At 43.0% G+C, this 22938-nt stretch overlaps 1 protein-coding gene across 1 annotated transcript in view; it reads right to left on the bottom strand.

Moving 5' to 3' along the window:
• SPTLC3 (serine palmitoyltransferase long chain base subunit 3) overlaps positions 1 to 22938 on the bottom strand; it is a gene marked incomplete at its 5' end in the record, with an annotated part of 139285 nt that overhangs the window by 42503 nt on the left and 73844 nt on the right. The window contains 2 exons of the mRNA XM_079720221.1: positions 280 to 499; positions 9090 to 9195. Of these exons, the coding sequence (XP_079576347.1) occupies positions 280 to 499; positions 9090 to 9195 (326 nt within the window). The remainder of the gene's footprint in view (positions 1 to 279; positions 500 to 9089; positions 9196 to 22938) is intronic.

Raw genomic sequence — 22938 nt, forward strand, 5'->3', positions numbered from 1 at the left:
GTACTGCCCTTTCCTTTGTACTGTCTTTGCCTGTGTGCACAGCTGGTGTTGTCGTTTTATGATCACGTGATTACTCATCACATGCTCCTCTGCGTTATCAGAGGATGAGCTCCTTGACCTTCTGGGCCTGCCATGGCTGTGAACACACGGTGGCAAGGCTGCCCTCATCAGTCAGGTGTGCTGAACTGAACTGGAGCTCTCAGGGAAATCAGAAGACCCCGCAGACTACCTTCCGAGGACATTCAGGTTTTAAACAGACACAAGGGATCTGTCTCTTACCTTCCTTCCAGCTATGTAACCTCCCGAGGCGCCAAAGCTTTTGGTGAATGTGCCCATAAATACATCAATATCTCTGGGGTCCATTGCAAAGAACTCCATCACACCCCGGCCGGTCGGGCCCACGGATCCAATACTGTGAGCTTCATCTACGTAGAGGTAAGCCTTGTATTTCTTCTTTAGAGCCACGATCTGGGACAGACGCACGATGGAACCTTCCATGCTAGGGCATAAGAAGAAATGCTTGTCACCCATGTGTACCCTCCGGGGAAGCTCTGTGTCACTCTCCCTTTCAGTACTTCTCAGACAGCCTGTCCTGACACCAGACGGGGATGACAGGGACATGCCATTCCTTTCTTCTGAAGGCATATTTTATTTGGTGGAGACAACCCTCTCAATCTTGTAAGGCTGCTCTGGCATTATTTCACTTGGGGAAAAAAATAATTTACATTCAGTGGATTTAAGTGCTTTGAGTTGTTATAGCTAATTCCCAAGTAAACAGCTCACTGCATTGTTGATCAATTTATCAATATTAGTAAAGCCGACTAGCATAACTAGACTGACCATGTTGGATTCTAGGTATTTTGCTAGTTTTAATTAAATTGCTCTATGTTGATATATCTTCATCCGCCTGCTACTGTCTACTTGGTCAGTTCTGTCTGACCTAAACTCAGTGCTTGAATTGCCAAAGATTAAAAGAAGGAGTTAAAAACGCACAAAAGAACTTTAAGACATCATCAATTTATTAAAGCATGGGGGAAAGTCCTTAGGGTCTCCTGTCCAGTCCTCACTGAACTCAAAGGCTTATTCGAGGCTTCTGGTGGTGTCCCTTCTTGTCCTTTAGGGCAATGGCTCTCAATCTTGAGTGAGCATCAGAATCCCTTGAATGGTTTGTTACAACACAGGTTGCTGGGTCCCACCCACAGAGTTTCTGATTTAGTAGGTCTGGGATGGGCTTTGAATTTGCATTCCTACCAAGCTCCTGGGAGATTCCCCTACTGCTAGTTGGAGACAGCACTCTGAGAACCACTGCTATAGATCAACTTTTGTTTTAGCCCTAAGTGCTTAATTCTTCATGGCATTATTGTAATTTGGTCAATTTACATGGTATTTTAAATTGCAAAAACACTTCTAGTCCTCCAGCAAAGGGAAAGACAGGAAGAAAATAAGCAAGTGAAATGAACATTGGTATTTACATGGCACCTCTTGGAACCCAATGGATTTAGAAGAACTCTTGCCTTTAATCAGTTCTCAGAACACTTCGTAAGCTGTGTCCACAGCTCACACAGTTTTGACTGCACTGACAGGCGAGTTCTATGAAAACACACAGACTCACCCCCTCACCCCCATGAAGGAGCTTGTCAAACAGTTCAAGCAACACATCAATTTAGTTCAAGAACTAGTCAATTGACACAAACAGAGTTGAACGTCTCCCTTCTTCTTTATTAGTTTATGTATTTATTTAATGTATTAAAAAATAATTTAAGTGTTAGGTCGATTCAGTCAAAACAGTCCAGCTGTTATGTAGTTACCCAGACCAACAGGTGTTGGATGCTTTTTCTTTTTTTAAAGGACTTTATTTTTCAGAGCGGTTTTAGGTTCACAGCAAAATTGAGTAGAGGGTACAGAGATTTCCCATATATCCCCGCCTGACATAGGCATACCCTCCCCCATTATCAACATCACCCACCAAAGTGGTACATTTGTTTCAACTGATTAACCTACATTGGTGCATCAGCATCTAAAGCCCATAGTTTATATTAGGGTTCACTCTTGGCATTGTATGTGAAACCAAGCAGGACCCTGTGGGGCTCCTGGGCACAAAAGCCTTCTGGCCCCTGTTTCTTATTTGTAGGAAATAGGTTTCAGCTTTCATGACCTACCCTGAGTTCCAAAGGGCAGGTTCAAACAGCTACTATTCAGGGAAGAGAGGGGACGCAGAGACAAGGGAAGAGCAGTCAAGAAACAATAGTGCGGCCTTGGGTCAGGGTCCCAGTTCTGCCTCAAGGGATACACAGAGCAATATCTTTGAGCTCTTCTCATATTTATCCATTTGCCAACGGAAGGACATTTTGGTTGCTTCCAAGTTTTGGCAGAACTAAAACCCCCAACACATGGAAGATGTTAACTACTTGATGAAACACTCTTCATTCCAGAGAGGTCAGTTTGATAACCTCCAGAACTACAGAAGCTCATCAAAAGACCACCAAAGGCCAGATTAAAGGAATGCAGGCCCTGCATACACCCTGATCCTTATCAGCAACTCCATCCTTGAACCATTGTTATAAAACTCCTCACCAAATCCCCCCAGGTTGGGACACACAGTTTTGAGGGCATTAGCCCCTGTGTCCCCCTTTGTCTGGCAAAGCAATAAAGTTATTCTTTTCTACTTCACCCAAAACTCGGCCTCCAAGATTTGATTTGATATTGGTGCAGAGGCTGAGTTTTGGCATCATACATTCTATGGGTTTGGACGAATGCGTAATGACACGTATCCATCATTATAATATCACACAAACTACTTTCACTGCCCTAAAAATCCACTGTGCTTACCCACTTATCCCTCTCCACACCCAACCCATGGCAACCTGGGATCTTTTTGCTGTTTCCATAGTAAGGCCTTTCCCAGAACATTATGTAGCTGGAATCATACACTATGTAACGTTTTCAGATTGGCTTCTTTCACTCAATAATATGCATTTAAGTTTCCTCCACATCTTTTCATTGGCTCCACAGATCATTTCTTTTTAGTGCTGAATAAAATTCCATTGTCTGGATGGACTACAGTTTATTTAGCCATTTGCCAACTGAAGGACATTTTGGTGGCTTCCAAGTTTGGGCAATTATAAATAAAGATGTTATAAACATCTGTGTGCAGGGTTTTGAGTGGACACAAGTTTTCAACTCCCTTGGGTAAATACCAAGGAGCATGATTGCTGGATTGTATGGTAAGAGCATGCTTGTAAGAAACCACCAACCCGTCATCCAAAGTGGCTGGACCAATTTGCATTCCCACCAGCACTGAATGAGAGCTCTTGGTTACTGCCCATTCTCACCAGCATTTACTGTTGTCAGTGTCCCAGACTGTGAACTTCTAACAGGTGTGTAGTGGTATCTCATTGTTTTAATTTGTATTTTCCCTGATGGCATATGATGCGGAGCATCTTTTCACATGCTTATTTCCATCTGTAAATCTTTGGTGAGGTATCTGTTAAGGTCTTTGGCCCATTTTTTAACCCAGTTGATTGTTTTCTTATTGTTGAGTTCTAAGAGTTTTTTGTGTCTTTTAGATAATGATGCTTTATCAAATGTATCTTTTGCAAATATTTTCTCCCAGTCTGTGGCATGTCTTTCTAATGCTCTTGGCATTGTCTTGCAGAGCAAAAGTTCTTAATTTTAATGAAGTCCAGCTTATTACATTGTGCTTTTTACAAGGTCATTCTGAAAGGCTGTTTTCAGATTTTAATGACATGAAGACCAATAAGAGTCATCTTCTCTTATAGAAGTTTGCAAGTTAATTCCAGTATTTTCTTAGAGTAATTCCTTGTTAAAGTTGTTTCCATTGAAGGGAAGGAGGTCCAGCAGGCTGACTGACTAAGCTGAGATGGTAGCCACACCACTTACTAACTGAGGACTTGGCAACTTATTTGATGCTCTCTGCCTCAGTTTCCTCGGATATAAAAATAAGCATGATGATGGCACACTGCATAAGGCCTTTATTAGAATGACTAGAAATAATACTTGTAAAGTGTCTGACGTATAACGAGCACCCGTTGGGTTGTTCTTGTTCTCAGGTGGAGCTTAGGAGGAAATGGTAGCAAAGAGGCCTAATTTGAGAAATTGGGAACTCTTGACAATGCTCTGTGTTGAATTTTCCAGGAAGAAAGCATATGGGTGTCATACATAATAAATGGCTGTATGCCCTCAAAATTCTAGAATCTTCTCATCTTTTAAAATGTTCTAAATTGGTAACACAAACATGCTAAAAGCCTGACATGTCACAAATAGCCATTCTTTGTTCTGGAACTGAGTTTGACAAGAACCGGAGTTAATGTTGAACAGTTTGCAGACACTCTGGGCAGCTAATTAGCCATTTTTGCTTGGTCCGATCTAGCTGATGTTAGGAGACTGCTCACCTGGTTTATATTTCTTCTTCGAAGATTAATGACTCCACAATACTGCTGATTTCAGGAGTTAATGTAGGGCACACATGAGTCCTAGAGGGAATTCAGTTTTCATAAAGAGCTATATTTACCCACACTAAGTTTTCATTCTCTCAATGTGACCAAATTTGAATTGAACCTTTCCCTGTAGTGGGATATTGAGTTTGGTGTTTACATGAAAAGGCTATCTATGTTATTGCTGCAAATTGCTGTCAAAGAACACTGTGCCAGAAACGATTTAAAAAAAACCCCAAACAAACCCAAGAACAGTGTTTTACTCTTTCTTCCTGAGTGGAAGGTTGTGTTTTCTTTTGACTTGAATAGAAAAAAAACCAACTAAAATACAACTGTAGGTAAAGATAATTCCACCAGTTAATTTGAAGTTCTGTGCAGGGACTTGAGTGATTCTTAAACCAGCAAGCCAGTGAATAATTTCTTTATATCTTTTCTATTACATAATGTATTTGCTAAGTGACAAGACTCGTTTTTGAAATCTCCCTCTCACCACCTTCTCCTCCACCTATAAACCATATTACCCACTGGCAGGATTGGGATTTAAACCACTGGTTTGCCAACTTACATGGTGGAAAAATCTCCTTGGTGGGCCCTGAGTACAATCCAAGGGGAGAAAGGAAGGTGGAAAGAAAGGGGAAAAAGGAACTAAGCTTAATTAAAAATAAAGTAACTACTGTTTTCTTTTTCTTTGTCTTTGTTTAAACCACAGAGATATAGGTGAGAGTTTACCACTGAAGATCTCAGTCCTTAAACTTACATTATTTTGGGCAGGAGAATGGCTTACATTCTTAGAGAAAATCGCATTCTGAGATTTCAACATTTGTTTATATGTATATTTTTGGAAAAGGTTGGATAGTATTTCCTGATTAAGTTTATTTTGAGAGTTTGGGCTCCAGCTATGCTAGTTTATATCCCCATTTATTTGGGACCTCTCTGCCCATCTCTAGTGTATTTTTGAATAATTTTGAGATTTTTCGACCACCATGAATCAACCACTAGGCTTCTCAGAGACACAAAACTAGAAGACTGTGACTTTAAAACAATACTTAAAAGAAAATGCAGGTGAGAACACTAAAATAATACTATTGTACTTCTAAACCCCAAATCATGGAATCATGGAACTCTACATTTCAAGTTTCAATCTCCCGATTTTACCGATGAAGAAACGGAGCTCTAGACAGGTTGATGATGAAAGTCAAATGGATGACTTGCACTTTCCACATTCACTTCATTGGATGTGGACACATGGGCTGATTCTTCTGTTTACATTGGGTCTCTGTCCCAGCAGGGCCACCTGGTTTGAATCCCAGCTCTGATTTATCTCAGATATCTGCCCAGGGGCAGGTCTTGGAACCTGAGTGAATTCATCCTCACAATAAACTTAGGAGAACTGGAGGCACTTACTCAAGATAGCACATGTGAAATGTTTAGCAATAACACATGATAAATGTGAACCCTGTCCTCTGACACCCATCCTTCAGGAGTCAAACAGCTTCGCCATGCAGATGGCTTATTGTTTTCTGAGTTGCAACTTCCTCAACTGAAAATAAATTTGATGATGAAGACAGCTACCCTTGGTTGTGGGTTTACTATGCGCTGGATTTCTCGAAGCACTAGCTTATGTGATCTCATTTAATTCTTACAAAAGAACCCTATGAAGGGCACATAGTTATAGGCAGCAACACAGGATCTACACCCATGTCCCAGGCCTTCCTCCAAATCCTGACTCCCCTATAGTCTATGTATAAATATTAATACATACTTGATCTATGGATGATGATATTATTATTGCTTCTATTATTATTATCATAACTGCTTTTGTGGAGTTTACTGACTTCTTGGATTTGGTATCTAGCCTTTTCTACCTTGATACCTACCTGAAACTGTCTGATTTGGCTGACTGCTCTTTTTTGGAGTTTTGAAGAAATTGATTTATGTGAGCTGTCTGTGGTAGGCAGACTTTGCCCATGGGGGCAAACCACAGCCAGAGATAAGAAAGATCTGGGAGTGAAACTCTAAGGAGGTTTTGTGTGGATTCTAACAAGGTATACATCCATAATACATCACTGGAAAGTAAAAGTACATTTGTGAACTACTGGTTTCACATTCGTAACCCTGGCCCTTTGGAAAATCTTGTGGGAAATAATTTCATTTTCTGGTGAGAGCAGCAAATGAGAACATCCATATGTTCCAGAACTCTACTCTAGGCTAGTCTTATTTTACGGACGAGGAAACTGAGGTCCCAGGAGGTACTGAGGCCTGTTTAAGAAGGGTCCTGTTTCCTATCTATGAATGAGTGCCTTTAGGTCACAGTCTCATTTAAAGACAAGATTCCTGTGCAGGTGAGAGAAAAGGAACATCTCTGAGAAGGCAAGTCCATGGACAGTGGAGACTTCTCCCCGTATACATGTCGGGTTGATGGAGCTGCTGTGGTAGATTGCCTCCAAAGATGGTTTCCTGTAAGTCTTCCCCTCCCTGTATACACAAGCCAATCCTCCCATCAAGAGGTGGGGTCTGTTTCTCCTCCCCTTGAATCTGGACTAGGCTCGTGTAATGCTTTGACCACTAGAATATGGCATAGTGATGTACCAGTTCTGGGCCCAGCCCTTAAAAGGCTGGCAACTTCTGCTTTCATTCTCTTGGAAGCCAGCCACCATGTTGTAAGGAAGCTCTAGCTAGACTGCTGAACAAGAAAAACCTACATATAGAGAAAGCACCCCAGAGAAGAGGAGAGAATAAGGCACCTCAGTCAACAGCCAGTACCAAGAGCCCACAGGTGTGAGTGAGGTCATTTTGGATGTTCCAGCCTCAGCCAAACACCCCATTGAAAGCAGCTGCATGAATGACCCCAAGGAATGTCACATGGAGCAGAACTGCCCAGTTGGTCCAGACAACCCACAGTAGTGTGGGAAATAATAACTCATTGCTGTGTAAGCCACTGTGCTTTGAGGTGGCTCGTTTCACAGCAGTAGGTCACTGGGTAGTCACCATTGCTAATGAACCCTAGGCTGTGGTTTGTTGCCACCCTGTTTTGGAGCCGAAGTCCACACCTGGCTCCCCTATCCTCCTGATATCATGGTAGGACCCAGGCCCAACATAGCCATTAGCAGAGGGGTTTCTTTGTGTAACTGATGGGAATATTTGACAGTGAAATGCTGGTGGTCCACTTAATTTCAGCCATGATCAAAGTACTTAGAACACAACTTCTCTTTAGTGAAGCCAAGTTCTGTTTATTTGCAGTTGGGTTCTGTTTACTCTGGTTAAAGGAGATGCCCGTCTGCTCTCCCTCTGCTGATCTGTGCTCCCACCAGTCCAGGCTTGATCGACAGGTGTTTAGATAAGGTCTCCCCTCCCAGGCTGGCATCTGGCACAAATCACACTGGGGAGAAAGACCCGTGCTTGAGGCTATGACAGCCCAGAGTCAAGATGAGATTATTTCCTAAAAGTAGCAAGTTCAGGGCCAGTGAGTGGTTACATTATTCTACAGCAGGGTTTCCCAAACTCGGCACTGTTGACATTTTGAGCCGGATAATTCTCCGTTGTAGGGGACTATCCTGTGCATTGTAGGAGGTTTAGCAGCATCCCTGGCCTCTGCCCACCAGATGCCAGCAGTACTTTACTGCAGTTGTGACAACTGAAAATTGCCAGATGTGCTTGTGTGGTGCCCCCAGGGACGGATTCCATTAGCTGTGGAACAAAAGGCTGCTCCTTATCTCAAGCCTCCTTTGCAGCCATGCTTCCCCTTGTTGGGAAGTTAAGCCCTCATTCCCTTCCTTTTAATCTTGTTCACTTTCCCATAATTAACCCATAGGAAACATTGCCCTTGCTTCTTCTAACATTAAGATTGAGAATTGATTTAGGAGTGAGTAACTCTGAAGTCATGTTTCCTTGACTCATGGACTAGGACATCCAACAGAAGACAAACTTGGGAGCAGTTTCTACCTTAGTAACGATCATCAATTCAGACATAGAATGAAGCAAATTCAATCACAACCAGCAATATAAAAGTGCAGCTCTGACTGGCTTAGTGGATGTTTTGTCTGCTCAGCCTAAAAGCTGTGGGAAGACTGACCATGCCTTCAGATGCTAAGACCATCTCCCCCTCTTCCCAGCTCTGCATCAAGAACTGTACTCCAGGTTAGTCTTACCTTGAAGAAAATGTGCAGGCTTTTGTAGTCTGATGCTAACAATTGGTCAAGTTCAGCAAGCCTGGAGCTTGGGTGCACTATTGAGTTAGGGGCAGCTGGGTGCCCATCAGCAGTATCTACTTTCCTGCCTTTGTCATAAAGGCAAAGAGTGTTCTGAGGTTGAATAACCCATCCCCTAAAAGCCTTTGAAATTGTGGGGCAGCCAAAGGTAGTGGAATCAATACAAGTTAGCAATGCTCTGTCAGGATGTTTCTGAAGACACCTTCTTAAGTCCGCCAGCCTCCAGGGTGCTCCGCCATATGTATCGTCATTGAAAAGACAGGTGACCCAAGAACTGATGGTTCACATTGATAGCTCTAACTCAGGTCCCTTAATAACATCTATATCTAACTCATTTTTCCATTTAACTAGGAGAGGTCAGCCTTGCCCCATCTGTCAGCTCGCTGTGGGCCTCAGTGTGTGAATAGGTCTCTGGTTATTTACATACCTGTAGATGCCCTCCACTAGGATTAGAATCTTTTTCCAAGCTCTGCGGGTTCGAGGCTGGCCGTAGATTACAGCATCTCTCAGGAGCTTCTCTAGGCTTTGCATGTCTTTAAATAATACACACAAAAAAATTGAGTCATGAGAGGGCTTTTCTTTTCCTCCTTCATTTTCTTTTTGGAGAAGGCAGCAGATATTTTAGGCTTAGGCTCGGACCCAAACTTTCAGAGAGCAAAGTCGAAGTCAGAGAACACCTTGGGGGAGAGACAGGTCTAGTTTTTAGTAAAAGTTAACTCTGACAAGCTGAGTAGTCAGGTTTGTAAAGCCAGCGGAATAAACCTCTAGTGGAAGCATATAGTTTCACAGGCTCTTCAAAGGCTGTCCTCACCTGCCTTAGCAGAGATTGCAGCTTTACATTAAATGCATTTCTTAAACTTAAGCTTTGTTGCCAGGTGAAAATTAGCCCTGAGGGCTATCATTAACTAACACTCACCAATCGGTGGTTTAGCCACCAGCTTGGTAGAGTTTAGCTGGGTTTGCACAGAACGGCAGCATTTTGGGCTGGCAGGGGTCTCACTGCCTAAGTTTTGGGAAGTGGCTAAATGGATGTGGTGTGGAGGCCATGTTCTGGTACAAAACAGTCCTGGTTTCTTTCAAAACTTTAAGAAAGTTTTGAAAGAATCATCATTTGGGGAATCATCACTTGGGGAATTATCATTTGGGGAACCAGTAAAAATGTAGATTCCTTGTCTCACTCCTAGAGATTCTGGACCAGTTCATGTGGGATGGGGTCCACAGGGGTTCATGCTTGGGGTCTTGGCACTCCTGGGTCCATCACTCAAAGCCAGACCTATATTTTGAGCTACATAACTGTTTTCCAACCACATTTTAGACAAAACCACGGGTATCTAAAACTCAGCATTTCCAAGATAGAACTTGTGGCAGATGGCATCATTGGCCCCAATTCCTACATTCCCCCAATTTGAGTCCTTTGACATGTGACCTCAGAGCCCTCCCACTAAAGGAATGGAAGATGTTTCCCTGTCTCTGGCTTGGGTTCAGCCAAGTGACATGCTTTGGCTAATAGAATCCAGGGAAGAGAGAGCAGGTTAGTTCCTCACCTCGGCCTTAAGAGACCTTACACGTTTTTGCTTTTCCTCTTGTGCTTCTACCAGTAACATGAAAAGAACACTCCCAGGCTAGTCCACAGGTCCTGGGAGGGTCCCAGGAGAGGCTGAGAGACAAGTAGGGCACAGTTAGCCCAGCCCACTTGCAGTCATGAGTAAGAAATAAGTGATATTTGTTGGATGCTACTGGGGTTTTGAGGTTGTTTGTTACGGGACTAGCTAAAGAATGCAGTCTCCAGATGGAAACAACCTAAGTGTCCATCATCGGATGAATGGATAAAGAAGATGTGGCACATACATACAATGGAATATTACTCAGCCATAAAAAGAAATGAAATTGAACTATTTGTAATGAGATGGATGGACCTAGAGTCTGTCATACAGAGAGAAGTAAGTCAGAAAGAGAAAAACAAATACCGTATGCTAACACATATATATGGAATTTAAGAAAAAAAATGTCATGAAGAACCTAGGGGTAAGACAGGAATAAAGACACAGACCTACTAGAGAATGGACTTGAGGATATGGGGAGGGGGAAGGGTAAGCTGTGACAAAGCTAGAGAGAGGCATGGACATATATATGCTACCAAACGTAAAATAGATGGCTAGTGGGAAGCAGCCGCATAGCACAGGGAGATCAGCTCGGTGGTTTGTGACCACCTAGAGGGGTGGGATAGGGAGAGTGGGAGGGAGGGAGACGCAAGAGGGAAGAGATATGGGAACATATGTATATGTATAACTGATTCACTTTGCTATAAAGCAGTAACTAACACACCATTGTAAAACAATTATACTCCAATAAAGATGTAAAAAAAAAAAAAAAAAAAAAAAGAATACAGTCTCCAAAGGCCGTTCCTGATCTAGTCCCTGGCTATCTTCCTCATATGGTTTCTCAATATTCCTCAGCACACAGCCTCCCATCTCTCTTACATGCTTCCCCGCTCTTGTCTGTCTGGAGAACCTCCACCCACCACGCAAGCCTCCACTCAAACTCTTTTGGCCAATAGAACAGATTTTCTTTCTTCTTTGTGTCCTTGATGACTCATCTATCCTGGATTTAAGCACTCATCACACTGCTCATTATTTGAGTTCATGTCTCTCCTCCAGGGAAGGCAGGGACCTTATCTTATTCATCCTTTTAGCCCTAGTCCTAACGCAGAGTGCTAGAGCTAAAGTGATATATGATAGTTGAATCACTTGTCTTTTCATGGAAAAGATTGTAGACCAGGAAACAGGAAAGGGAATGACACTTTGGGATCTAAATAGGAATTATGAGAAAGGATAATTGCCTCATGCCTGCAGTAATATTTCTTTAATTAACTGTGTTTTTAGCTTTTTTAAAAAAACACCCTTATTGGAGTATAATTGCTTTACAAAGGTGTGTTAGTTTCTGCTGTATAACAAAGTGAATCAGCTATACGTATACATATATCCCCATATCTCCTCCTTCTTGAGTCTTCCTCCCACACTCCCTATCCCATCCCTCTAGGTTAAAGACAGGCAGATATATCCTCTGAGTCTTCACGTAAGATGGAGTGTTGTTTTAGTGTCACTACATCACTGACCACTAGATGGCAGCCAAGGAAACAGAAAGCAGCTTTCTTATTTTGAGAATTTCAGGGATAACAAACGTTCATCTTTAGACATTTTGCTTTCGGCTGGGTTCCTAAAATGTTGAAGTAACCCATGTGATTGGGGGAAGCAGCTCCCTTTTCTATACTCCACCACAGGTCTGTTAGTCTCTGAAGGGAATAAAGAGCTGATGAATGTAAGTATACCTGCTTACAGAGTTTTTCCTTCTGGGACTTGGAATTTACAAGTTTTTATACAGAAATGACACATGGTGAGTGTGGCTCCGGTGCCATAGTAATAAAAGCAAACCCAGACTCCAGAGAGTGGGCACAGAGGGAGCCGACCTCCACATAACAAAGGCCGCATACGACAAAGCCGCAGCAGCCAACATCGTTCTCAATGGTGAAAAACTGAAAGCATTTCCTCTAAGATCAGGAACAAGACAAGGATGTCCACACTCACCACTATTATTCAACATAGTTTTGGAAGTCCTAGCCACGGCAATCAGAGAAGAAAAAGAAATAAAAGGAATACAAATTGGAAAAGAAGTAAAACTGTCACTGTTTGCAGATGACATGATACTATACATACAGAATCCTAAAGATGCCAGCAGAAAACTACCAGAGCTAAGCAATGAATGTGGTAAAGTTGCAGGATACAAAATCAATGCACAGAAATCTCTTGCATTTCTATACACTAATGGTGAAAAATCTGAAAGAGAAATTAAGGAAACACTACCATTTACCATTGCAGCAAAAAGAATACAATACCTAGGAATAAACCTACCTAAGGAGACAAAAGACCTGTATTCAGAAAACTATAAGACACTGATGAAAGAAATCAAAGATGACACAAACAGATGGAGAGATACACCATGTTCTTGGATTAGAAGAATCGTTATTGTGAAAATGACTATACTACCCAAAGCAATCTACAGATTCATGCAATCCCTATCAAATTACCAATGGCATTTTTTACAGAACTAGAACAAAAAATCTTAAATTTGTATGGAGACACAAAAGACCTCGAACAGCCAAAGCAGTCTTGAGGGAAACAAACGGAGCTGGAGGGTTTCCCTGGTGGCGCAGTGGTTGAGAGTCCGCCTGCCGATGCAGGGGACACAGGTTCGTGCCCTGGTCCGGGAAGATCCCACATGTCATGGAGCAGCTGGGCCCGTGAGCCATGGCCGCTGAGCCTGCGCGTCCGGAGCCTGTGCTCTGCAACACGAGAGGCCACAACGGTGAGAGGCCCGCGTACCGCACAAACAAACAAACCCCCAAAAAACAGAGCTGGAGGAATCAGCCTCCCTGACTTCAAGCTATACTACAAAGCTACAGTTATCAAGACAATATGGTACTGGCACAAAAACAGAAATATAGATCAATGGAACAGGAAGCCCAGAGATAAACCCACGTACCTGTGGTCAACTAATCTATGACAAAGGAGGCAAGGATATACAATGGACAAAAGGCAGTCTCTTCAATAAGTGGTGCTGGGAAAACTGGACAGCTACATGTAAAAGAATGAAATTAGAACACTCCCTAACACCATACACAAAAATAAACTCAAAAGCAAACCCAAGTGAACTAAATTAGCAGTCACTTAAAAGTGAATATTCTAAGATTTTCGAAAATCTATACACACAGAGATTACAGTACTGTTTATGCAATCAAGAGGGTCACATACATGTTAGAGCCTGAGTTTGGGAGTTTAAATGAACCCCACTAAAGAAGAGAAATTTCTCTCCATTCTTTTAATATCAGGCAGGACAGAAAACAAGCCTGCAAAAGACCTTGATGTGTTTTTTGCATTTTGCAGATGGCAGGGACTCATCATGTTTGTCATGAATGGAGAGTTCGATGAGGAGAAGCTTTTAGCGGAACTTCTGAAAACCCTGTGTCCACACACTGGGATCCTTGAGCAAAGGGAAGATCAATCAGCCACTGTTCTGCCATGGGGGACAAACTCACTAACCTCTTAGAATCACAGAAGCTAGACAGAGAAAGATATGACTTCACTCACTGTGGGATTCTGGACCCATGTTAACATCTGGTAGTTTCTGATTTTTAGGTCCTTGCTCTATAATTCTACAGTGTGTGGGTCACAGACCTATAGGATTCAGAGGATTGTGGTTTATGTTCTTGCAGGCCTTATGAGGTTCTACTGTTTCAGCAAATCACATGCTAACATCTGCAAGGGATTTTCAAATAATGATGCTTATTAAAGCACTTATACCCGCATTATGTTAATCCTCATGACACCTCTGAACGATTAGGTTTTGGGTTTTTTTTTCAGATAAGCAAACTCATGCCAGAAGGTTTGTAAAACCAATAACAACCAAAAAAAAAAAAAAAAAAAAACAAAGACCCTAAGCCCAAACAAACCAGCTTCTTGTCAGAGTATAGAGAAAATCCTGAGATACAGAAATTAAAAGATTACAGTTGACGCCATCAAGGTTCACCCACACAGTGCTACTGTACCATCATGTTACAAAGTTATAATGACACACTGTGGACTTGTAATCACCACAAATTTGAGTACCAACAACGCCTTAGGCATTATTCACCACCAAGTCTGGCTCATCAAGGTGGGGTCCTTTGGTTTGTGATGGGCTGAGAGGAGGGAGCAGGCATGGTGGGTGATGAGACGTGGCCTGAGGTCCATGTTGTGGTGCAAAGCAGCCCTGGTTTGTCACAGGTTAGGGAATTCCTAAATCCCAGGGAGAGCCCAGCTATGTGCCCAAAGCTCCAATCAGGCTTTGGTGACAATGACGCTCTGCGAGCCTGTTCCTGCACCTGTCCTTCAATTCAAAACCCTCATAATATCAGCAAGCCTCTGGGATCTGCAGAAACTACACAGACAGTCCTGTGAGAAGAGAGCCCAAGTCAACAAAGAAGCCGTAACCTTCTCAGAAGGGAGGTTGGTGTAGTTCAAAACGTGTCTTCCTAAAGATAAGAACTAGGTCTCTGGCTTCTTCCTTACTTTCCTGTACAGCAAAAACACATTTCTCCTGCCTCTTTCCTCATCTCTTGTGCAACTGAGCTTTTGTTGAGACACGAGAACTTGGCCGTCCCTCCGTGCCCTGCCCTGCTCTCCATCTAGGGCCCGTGCTCAGGGCTGAACGGCAGCCTCCACTCTCCTTGTGCTGCCCAGTGTGCTTGCTGGTTCACCCTCATCACTCGAAGCTCCAGGAAACCTGCCTCCACCTGCATTTAGATGCGTCCTCTTGCTCCCTGCTCCGTGGGCTTCTTGCCAAAAGCTTTTCATGCCTACACAGGATAGACACTCGACAGCTATTTCTTAAGTGAAAAGATGGTTGGATGATGAAGAAACACTACTTGTTACTCTAATTCCTTGCCCTTCCCCCATCTTTTTCCTGTTCCTCGGGTTCCTTCAGGGATAATCCGTTTCATCCTTCAGTGTTGAGCCCAAATGTGAACTCTTAAGCAGTAGGTACTTAAACAACTGTGAATGATGATAAACTATTCTTATTTTTAAGATGGTTTGTGGGGAACTGCTCCCTTGTGTAGCCTTTGGGGGAAAACATAATCATAATGTCCAGTTCTGGCCAGCAAAGCAAATATTTCTCTCAAAGCGACATTTATAGAGTCTCCTCCATGAGATCAATGAGGACATTTCTGATGCCTTGAAAAATGGGTGCGGGACTTCCCTGGTGGCGCAGTGGATAAGACTCTGCACTCCCAATGCAGGGGGCATGGGTTCGATCCCTGCTCAGGGAACTAAATCCCACATGCATGCCGCAGCTAAGAGTTCGCATGCCACAACTAAGGAGCCCGCCTGATGCAACTAAGACCCGGCACAACCAAATAAATAAATAAATTTAAAAAAAAGTTTTAAAAAAGAAAGAAAAATGGGTGCCTTCCATTTTGCAAGGCAGTTTGGATACATACTTTGGTTCAGGTCCTCCAAATGGGTCTGCAAGTCTGTTTGCAGGTGTCACGTGGCCTTTTGTAGGTCAAAGAAGCAAAGTGAGCTTCCTGGAAGTAGGCAAAGGCAGCTGCGAGCAGAGGAACTGGGCTGGGCAGAGGGTGAGGTAGGCGCTAGGGGCAGGGCCTACTTACCCAGGGGAGAAGGTCACCCCAGAAACTTCTGGCCTTGGGCACCTGAGGTGAAGAACGGGTAGAGCCTAATGCATGGGGACAGAGTGTCCCACGCACTCGGGCTCTGGGCCTGATGAAGCATGGAGGGCTCTGATCCTTAGAGAAGGGCCTGTGGGGCTAGACACAATGCTGAAGAGGATCCCTGGGGAGTGGGGTCAGTGCAGGAAGGTGAGCCTTGATTCAGGGAGCACTGTGGGAGCCCAGGGGTCAGCACCTGGATCCTGTGTCTCAGGTCAGGGTGCAGTCAAGGGCTCCCAGTGAATGCTGGCTGCGTCCGCCTAACCCAACTGCCCTGACCCGGGACAGTTGCATGGGAGATGGAGGCTATGGAGTATTTCATACATCGCTCTACCATCTGGGGGAGGCAGGGAGTGGGAAGGAGGTCAAAGTTCATTGTGTTTCGAAATGGGAACTCTGAAGTCAGACCTCCTCAATTTAAGTCCCAGCTCTGGGGGCTTCCGTGGTGGCGCAGTGGTTGAGAGTCCGCCTGCCGATGCAGGGGACACGGGTTCGTGTCCCGGTCCGGGAAGATCCCACATGCCGCGGAGCGGCTGGGCCCGTGAGCCATGGCCGCTGAGCCTGCGCGTCCGGAGCCTGTGCTCCGCAACGGGAGAGGCCACAACAGTGAGAGGCCCGCGTACCGAAAAAAAAAAAAAAAAAAAAAAAAAATCCCAGCTCCGCCTCTTTCCAGCTGTCTCTAAACAAGTCACCTCACCACTTTGTGCCTCTTTCTTCATCTGTAGAAAGGGGATAATCGGTAGGTGACTTGTTGTGAAGTTGGAGCTAAGAGGAGTGAGTGCATGTGAAAGTTTCATTACAACAAGGGTTGAATACTCTTACTGTTAAAAGATATAAGGGCCATTGCTTCATTTGTTAAACAACCTAGTTCAGGAGTCTTGAGTTTGAAAATGTCGTGGCTTGTAAAGTAATCTAAGTGATGTTTATAGGTTTGACCTTCCACTCAAATGACACTCATGAGCCCTCACTCCGCAGAAGAGGTAAGGCTCAGAGTTTTCCCACAAACACTGCATCCTTTGTTCTTCTTCCTCTCGGCCCTTAAATGCCTCTAGATAGAATCCTGGTTCTTCCTCTCCACTTTTTTTCCCCCTAAACCACTCCAAATTCTTGGCCTGCTCATTCCTCTGACCTCATGGCAACTCTCCTAGCTCAAAAGACTGCTTCTCCTCTTCAAGACCAGCTCAAGAAGCCCTTTGTGACTCACTTCAGTACAGAGATTACCTACAGCCTTGCTGCTCCAAGTACAGTCCTGCACCAGCAGCATCAGTATCGCCTGGGAGTTTGTCAGACATGCAGGTGCTCAGGCCCCCGCCCAGAACCACCGATACCAAGTCTGCATTTCAACAGGAACCCCCACAGTGACTCCTTGTACCTTAAGGACTGGGAAACATTGTTCTAGGATCTACATCGTATGCATTTACCAGTAAAGTGAGCAGATACAGGAAAAAATATAACTCAGTTCTGATTTTCCAAAATCTCTGAAAGAAGTGGTTGACCTTTCCAGAGAGTTAAAATTCACCCAGGGTTTGAGGTCCTGGAATTCTCAGGGTGCTAATATACTCAGCCCAGAGGACATGTTTACCAAAGGCCTCCGGGTGCCCCACAGTGCTTGGACCCGTTTCCTCAATGCACCAGAATCATGAAGGAGACCAAGCCTGTGGGTCCCTGGTTGGAGTTGATGCCTCGGCTTGTGCTGTAAAACGGCTGGAGAGTCTGTTTTGTAGTACCAATGAGTCACAAAGGCACACTAAGGGTTGGCTATTTCCTGAAGCTGCCCAAAGTAGAAAGTGCAAGGAGATATTCTCAGCACATAGCCAGAGGGATTCAGAGGCCAAACTTCAGCTTCTGAGTTAAGATTCATGTTACTAACAGGATAAGGCATCATGCTAGATTGATTTTCACACAAGAACCTATCGCTCTCTGTGTTCTACTTGTGGTCTGGAAGTAGCTGGACTTAGCGAGTGGGTAAGAGTGCCATCTAGAGCTGTCCATGTACCTGCATCCTCTCAGCCCAGCTCCTTATTGCAGACACAAGCTATTCTTTGTCCAAGACATATTTTTCTGGCTGTGGGAGCATACTCAGCCTGAGTCAGGACCAACCACTAGCGGGGACTGGTGCATAAATATCTCACTTCCCACCCCTCAGGTGGGATAACACTGAGGCATGTCTATACTGGCACCCAGAGTTTCCTAGTAGGCTTGAGCTCCAGGTGTTTACTGTGCTAACATGCTTGAAAACACGCCCTTTATTGGCCGCCTCCCCTGCTCTGTCTTCATCCCCTGCTTCTCTGCCTGCGTCCTGGGATCCCTTCCTGAATAAATGACTTGCCTTCATATCCATGTCTCAGGTCTGCTCCTAGGGGAAATGAACCAAGACAAGAGCAACAGACTTGCGTTTGAATTTTGACTCTCACCACCATATGTCATGTGTCTGTCCTTGGGCAGGTCATTCAATCACTTTAAGCGTTGTTTTCTCTTAATAAGTAGGAATAATGAAGAGAAACAGGAATTTGGATTTTTGTTAAATTTAAATGGTTGATTATATAAAGGGCTTAATGTAGTGCTTGGCAGCAGTGAATGCTGAATAAATGAGAGTTAGGATCTCAGTACAGTCGTCCCTTGGTATCCAGGGGAGATTGGTTTCAGGAGCCCCTGTGGACACACGAATCTGCAGATGCTCAAGTCCTTTATATAAAATGGCATAGTGTTTGCATATAACCTATGCACAACCTCCCATATACTTTAAATTATCTCTAGGTTATTTATATAATACCTAATACAATGTAAATGCTGTATAAATAGTTGCCAGCATGCGATAAAGTTTTGCTTTTTGTAACTTTCTGGAATTTCTTTCCCAAATATTTTCCATCTGTAGTTGGTTGAATCTGGTGGATGTGGAACATGCAGAAATGGAGGGATGACTGTAATTGTAACATTTGCAATCCAGGAAGAAATAATCCCTGGTGATAAATTCTGCTAAAACTGCACTTCTGAGTTGTCTAATTTTCCTTAGAGAGTATAGCTTTTGTGTGTTCTGAATTTGTTCAGTTCCTCATTCTGATTTTGTGGGAAATAAAGAAATGATGAATAACTTGAAGTTATTGGTCAATCCAGGTCACATAGGATTCAAAGTTTATTATGATGGTCTGCAATGGTTTGACTACACTTCAGGTATATTTTTCGCATACAGAATGCAAAAATTCAAGGGCCCAGAATTCTGATTTATTTACTATGGCTCTAAATAACAAGTGGGTATCCTCCAGTATTGATCTACATAAAAATAGGACCTCTTCTCCCCGCAAAGTCAGGAGAGTATCCTTAAGATATAAGCAGAGGACACAGGTGGAGCAAAGTCCAGGGAAGCAGAGCAAGTGTAGTTGTATGAAATCCCATAATCCTGATGTTTAAGAACATTCCAGTTTAGGAGGCCATTCTTAAACTCTGCCTCATAAATTATTAGCTCCTATCTGGGCTGGTTGCATGCCTCCTGCACACATAGGAAGGCAACTTTCATCTTCTGCAGATCCTTCAAAAAATCTCCACGTTATCATTTCAGTCTGCATGGATACGTATTAAGGATTAAAGCATCATTGTTCACTGAGGTGTTTAGTATTATCCTGGGAATAGTAAAGCAAGAAAGAGCACCAGCAGCAACTGATGCCTTACCTATTAGGACTCCATTTAATTATTTTCCCCTCCATATGCCATCTCACCTCCAGGACCTCTCAAGTGAGAAGTCGTTTCAAGGACCCTGGAGGTAGCCTTGCTCTCAAAGGTGGCTGTTTCTGTGGTGTAAATACAACAGCAGGGAGAGTTGTTCATGGGTAAAAGTCCTGTTGAGCACATTAGTGAGTGAGAACAAGGGATCTGTGTACCTGAGAATGAAAGTGTATTAGTGTTTTACAGCTGCTGGAAAAAATTAACACAAACGTAGGGCTTTACGAAACACAAATTATCTTACAGTTCTGGAGGCCAAAACTCTGAAATGGGTCTTACTGGGCTAAAACCAAGTCGAGGTGCTTTCCTTTCTGGAAGCTGGGTCGGGGGGGACCCATTTCCTTGCTTCTTGCTGCTTCTCGAGGCTTCTGGCATTCATTGGCTGTGGTTTCTTTGATCTCCAAAGCCAGCAATGGCTTGAAGTTTTTCTCACATGGCATCACTCTGACACTCACTCTTCTGTTTCCCTTTTCCACATTTAAGGACCCTGTGATTACCCTGGACCCCGTGCAATCTCTTTACTTTAAGATTATCTGAGTAGCAACCTGAATTCCATCTGGATCCTTCATTCCCCTTTATCACAAAATATAATATGGTCACAGGCTCTGGGGATTAAGACACAGGCATGTTGGGGGACCATTATTCTACCTCCCACAGAGAACTAAAGAGCCACAGCAGTTCATACATAACAGAGTGTTATGGATTAAATGATGGACTCTGACCCTCACCGCATGTGATTCTTAATTGGGAAAAGCAGGATTTGTACAGACAGTGCCAGGCTTCACCACTGAGGGGCTCTATGATCTTGGACAGGTATTCAACAACCTATTTAGGCCTGAATCTCCTCACCTGTAAATGAGGACCATCCACAGGGTTAAATAAATACATAAGAGAATGTTATTAGCTCAGCATCTGACACAGAGTAAACTCTCAATAAGTGCTATTTGCTGGTATAAAATAACCACAGAGAACATGTATTATAAAGATATAGATAAAAACTGATCTATTATCTGGGGGTATAAAGAGAGAGCGCAAGGATTAAGTTACTGAATGTTTTAAGAGCTGTGTAAAATTGGAAGATAAAATGAAATCCTTGAATTATAATTTCGGCAAAAGATTAAGGAATTACAATTTTGTCTGAAAATAATTTCAAACTTAACAAAAATATTTGCAAGAATAAGAATACTACAAAGAACACCTAGGTACATTTTATCCAGATTCATCTATTAACACTGAATCCCATTTACTTTATCATTCTATCATCTATCTATTATCTATCTATCTATCTATTTACCTATCTACCTATCTATCATCTATCTATCTATCATCATCATCACCTCTATAGAATTTCCAAGGGAAGACTGGTGAATGGTACAATTTGGGCTGAATTCCAAATGATAAATCCAGATAGAGAAGGTGAGATATTGCGATTTGTAATAAGAAATGATGTATTTGGTCTTCATCCACTACACTGTTCCTGGCACATAGCTCCTAAAACACTTAGAATTTCCTAAGTGCTGAAAGCTATATTGGTGTCTTTTGTTATGTTAATGAGATGACTTTTGGAAAGCACCTAAGGATGGAGGCTGGTTGCCAGGGGAACTGACCAATGATTAGAGGGTTGGAATTTTCAGTCTTTCCTTCCAAACTCTGGGGAGGGTTAGGGACTGGAGATTGAGTTCAATCACCAATGGCCAATGGCCAATGATTTAATCAATTGTGCCAATGAGACCTCCATAAACCCCCAGAAGGATGGGGTTCAGAGAGCTTCTGGGTTGACGAAACAAACCTGGAGATTCAGGGAGAGGTTGTGGAAGCTCCTGCATGCTTTCCCACCCACCTTGCCCTGTGCATCTCTTCCATCTGGCTGTTACTGAATTATAACCTTTTATAGTTAGATGATAATCTAGTAAGTAATCTGGCTTCCTGAGTTTTGTGAGCTGCTCTAGCAAATTAGTTGAACCTAAAGGAGAGGGTGATGGGAACTTCTGATTTTTAGCTGGTCACTCAGAAGTACAGGTGACAACCTGGAGGTGAGATTGGCATCTGAAATGGGGACAGACCTGTGGAGTCTGATGCTGTCATCAGGTAGATAGTATCAGAATTAAGTTGAATTGTTGGATGCCCAGCTGGTGTTGCAGAATTTCTTGGTGGTGTAGAGAACTCCACACACATTGGAATTGGTTCCTGAATCATTAAAGGGATAAGAGAACTGCTTTGAGGAGAGCTGATCTTTACAATCCATAAAGACAAATCTTTTCCATCTGATGCTGTTCAAAGTTTTAACTCAAAGTTGCTTGTATCTCTGTTTTCATCTCCCCTGGACACCTGGGAGGGCTACTAAATGCTGTGAGCAAAGCTCATCCCTCCAAGGGACAGCATGGCACACAGCAGAACAGGCACATGTCCTTGCTTCTTGAAGTACATACATCTTGGCTTATATACATGTCTTTGTGGCTCTACATTAACTGGCCAAGGCCTTAATTTTAAGGTTCTTCTCCAGTAGTTCAGCCCCACACTCAGGACACACTTGGGGGTCTTGCTGTCTTTGCACACTGCAGATTAGTCTTCTGTTTGAAACGTCCTTTCCCTCACCCCTGATTAGAATTCTCCTAATCCTTCAAAGTCTATGGCAAATGCTATGCATTTCATGCAATCCCTTTAATGAGATGACCTCTGCATTCTTCTGGGTCACCATAATGTTCTCTACTATCCCTTAGTGGCACTGGTGATGACAATGACGAGGATAATAATAATCATAATAACACAGCAGGTACAAACAATTCAGTAGTTTCTATTACCAGGTATTGTGCTAAGCACTTTATATTCCTTCTCCAGCATACCATGAATCAAGCGTCATAATAGAGATTATTTTTGGAATTAGTAAATAGAGATCCAAGAAGGTTAAGTAATTTTCCTAGGACCATATGATAATAGGCTACAGAACAAGGACACTAATGTTTGGATCAAGGCCTATACATTTTTGAAAAAATACCAAATTGATGGTTTTAAATTTATATATGCTGTATGATAATTAACAATTTAGGAAAATTTATTTACAAGGAAATGTATAGATCTTAAGTACACAATGCAATGAATTTTAATAAGAACGTGAGCATCACCCCACTCAAAATAACAACATTTCTATCACCCCAGAAAGTTGTTCATGCCTCTTCTTACCAATTTTCCTCCCCTACAAGGAGAGGCAAGTATTGTTGTGATTTATATCACCGTAGAGTTGCTTTATCTGGTTTGAGTTTTCTATAAACAAATTTATACTGTATGTACCCTTTTGTAT

The sequence above is a fragment of the Hyperoodon ampullatus genome (genome assembly GCF_949752795.1).
Source record: "Hyperoodon ampullatus genome assembly, chromosome: 14".
Classification (NCBI taxonomy): Eukaryota; Metazoa; Chordata; class Mammalia; order Artiodactyla; family Ziphiidae; genus Hyperoodon; species Hyperoodon ampullatus.